At 58.5% G+C, this 936-nt stretch overlaps 1 protein-coding gene across 1 annotated transcript in view; it reads left to right on the top strand.

Moving 5' to 3' along the window:
- Positions 1–7: 7 nt before the first annotated feature.
- LOC104402705 (hydrocephalus-inducing protein-like) overlaps positions 8–936 on the top strand; it is a gene marked incomplete at both ends in the record, with an annotated part of 2,417 nt that continues 1,488 nt past the window's right edge. The window contains one exon of the mRNA XM_010010653.1: positions 8–244. Within this exon, the coding sequence (XP_010008955.1) occupies positions 8–244 (237 nt within the window). The remainder of the gene's footprint in view (positions 245–936) is intronic.

Below are 936 nucleotides of genomic sequence, written 5' to 3'. Positions count from 1 at the left end.
CTGTCTGATTCAGGTGACCTTCCTCAATGAGTCAAGTGGAGAGTACTTATTCTATATGGTGACTTTCAAGGCCACGGCTTCAGGACCCATTGGCACTGTCAAAATGAGCACTGCTGTTCGGCAGAGAGTGTCCTCCACCGTCAAGGTGGACAACCCTCTGCCTGTCCCAGTGACATTTGCCACCGACTGCAAAGTGCCTGATGTCAGCGTTCCCCAGCACTTTACTGTTCCTGCACAGTCGAAGGTAGGACTCTACCTCCAGCTCGCTCTTGCTCTCCCTGCTCCTGGCTGGAGTGGGTGCTCGTGAAGGGCGATGCCTGAAACGAACCATCTGGGGCTTCTTTCCATGGTGGCAGCTCCCTGCTGATGGTCTAGAGAAGGGAGCAGTGTGCAAGAATACTGCCAGTGGGAATCATCCTGTGCTGGTGGAGTCTGCCCTGCTGCGCCTTGTGACACGCTGCCACTGGGCCTCACTTGGCAAGTCCTTGTGCCACGTGCCCCTCATTTAGTGTGGCTCAGGGTGGCTGCAAGACAGGCCTCAGCCCACGGGTGGGGTGTCAGCGGCCTGGATTGACAGGAGGTGGTGTGTGCGCTGGTGGAGCACAGGGGCTTTTTAGGGTGAGAAGCTTCTGGGATGATGCTGGAGGGCTCTGAGCTGTTGGGGACTGTCCCCAAGTGAACCGTCCCCCAGAGGTAGCAAGGCTGTGCCCTAGAGACAGGGAGTCAGAGCAGGGAAGGCAGCCCAGCCTTCCAGCACTGCCTGAGCACAGCAGGGACCAACTGCCCCTTTCTGAGGTGCAGTGTTCCCCATCTCTGCCTGACCCAGTGGCTTTTTCCTTCCTTCCTTCCAGGCGGACCTTGTCTTGGAGTACCAGCCCCTGAAAACGGGTGCGAGCACCGGGCGCCTGGTGCTCCAGAGCAGCGACTCTGGCTCTC

This window comes from Nestor notabilis, unplaced genomic scaffold, assembly GCF_000696875.1.
Source record: "Nestor notabilis isolate BGI_N333 unplaced genomic scaffold, ASM69687v1 scaffold3743, whole genome shotgun sequence".
NCBI lineage: Eukaryota > Metazoa > Chordata > Aves > Psittaciformes > Psittacidae > Nestor > Nestor notabilis.
This window is presented reverse-complemented; position numbering and strand designations above follow the sequence as displayed.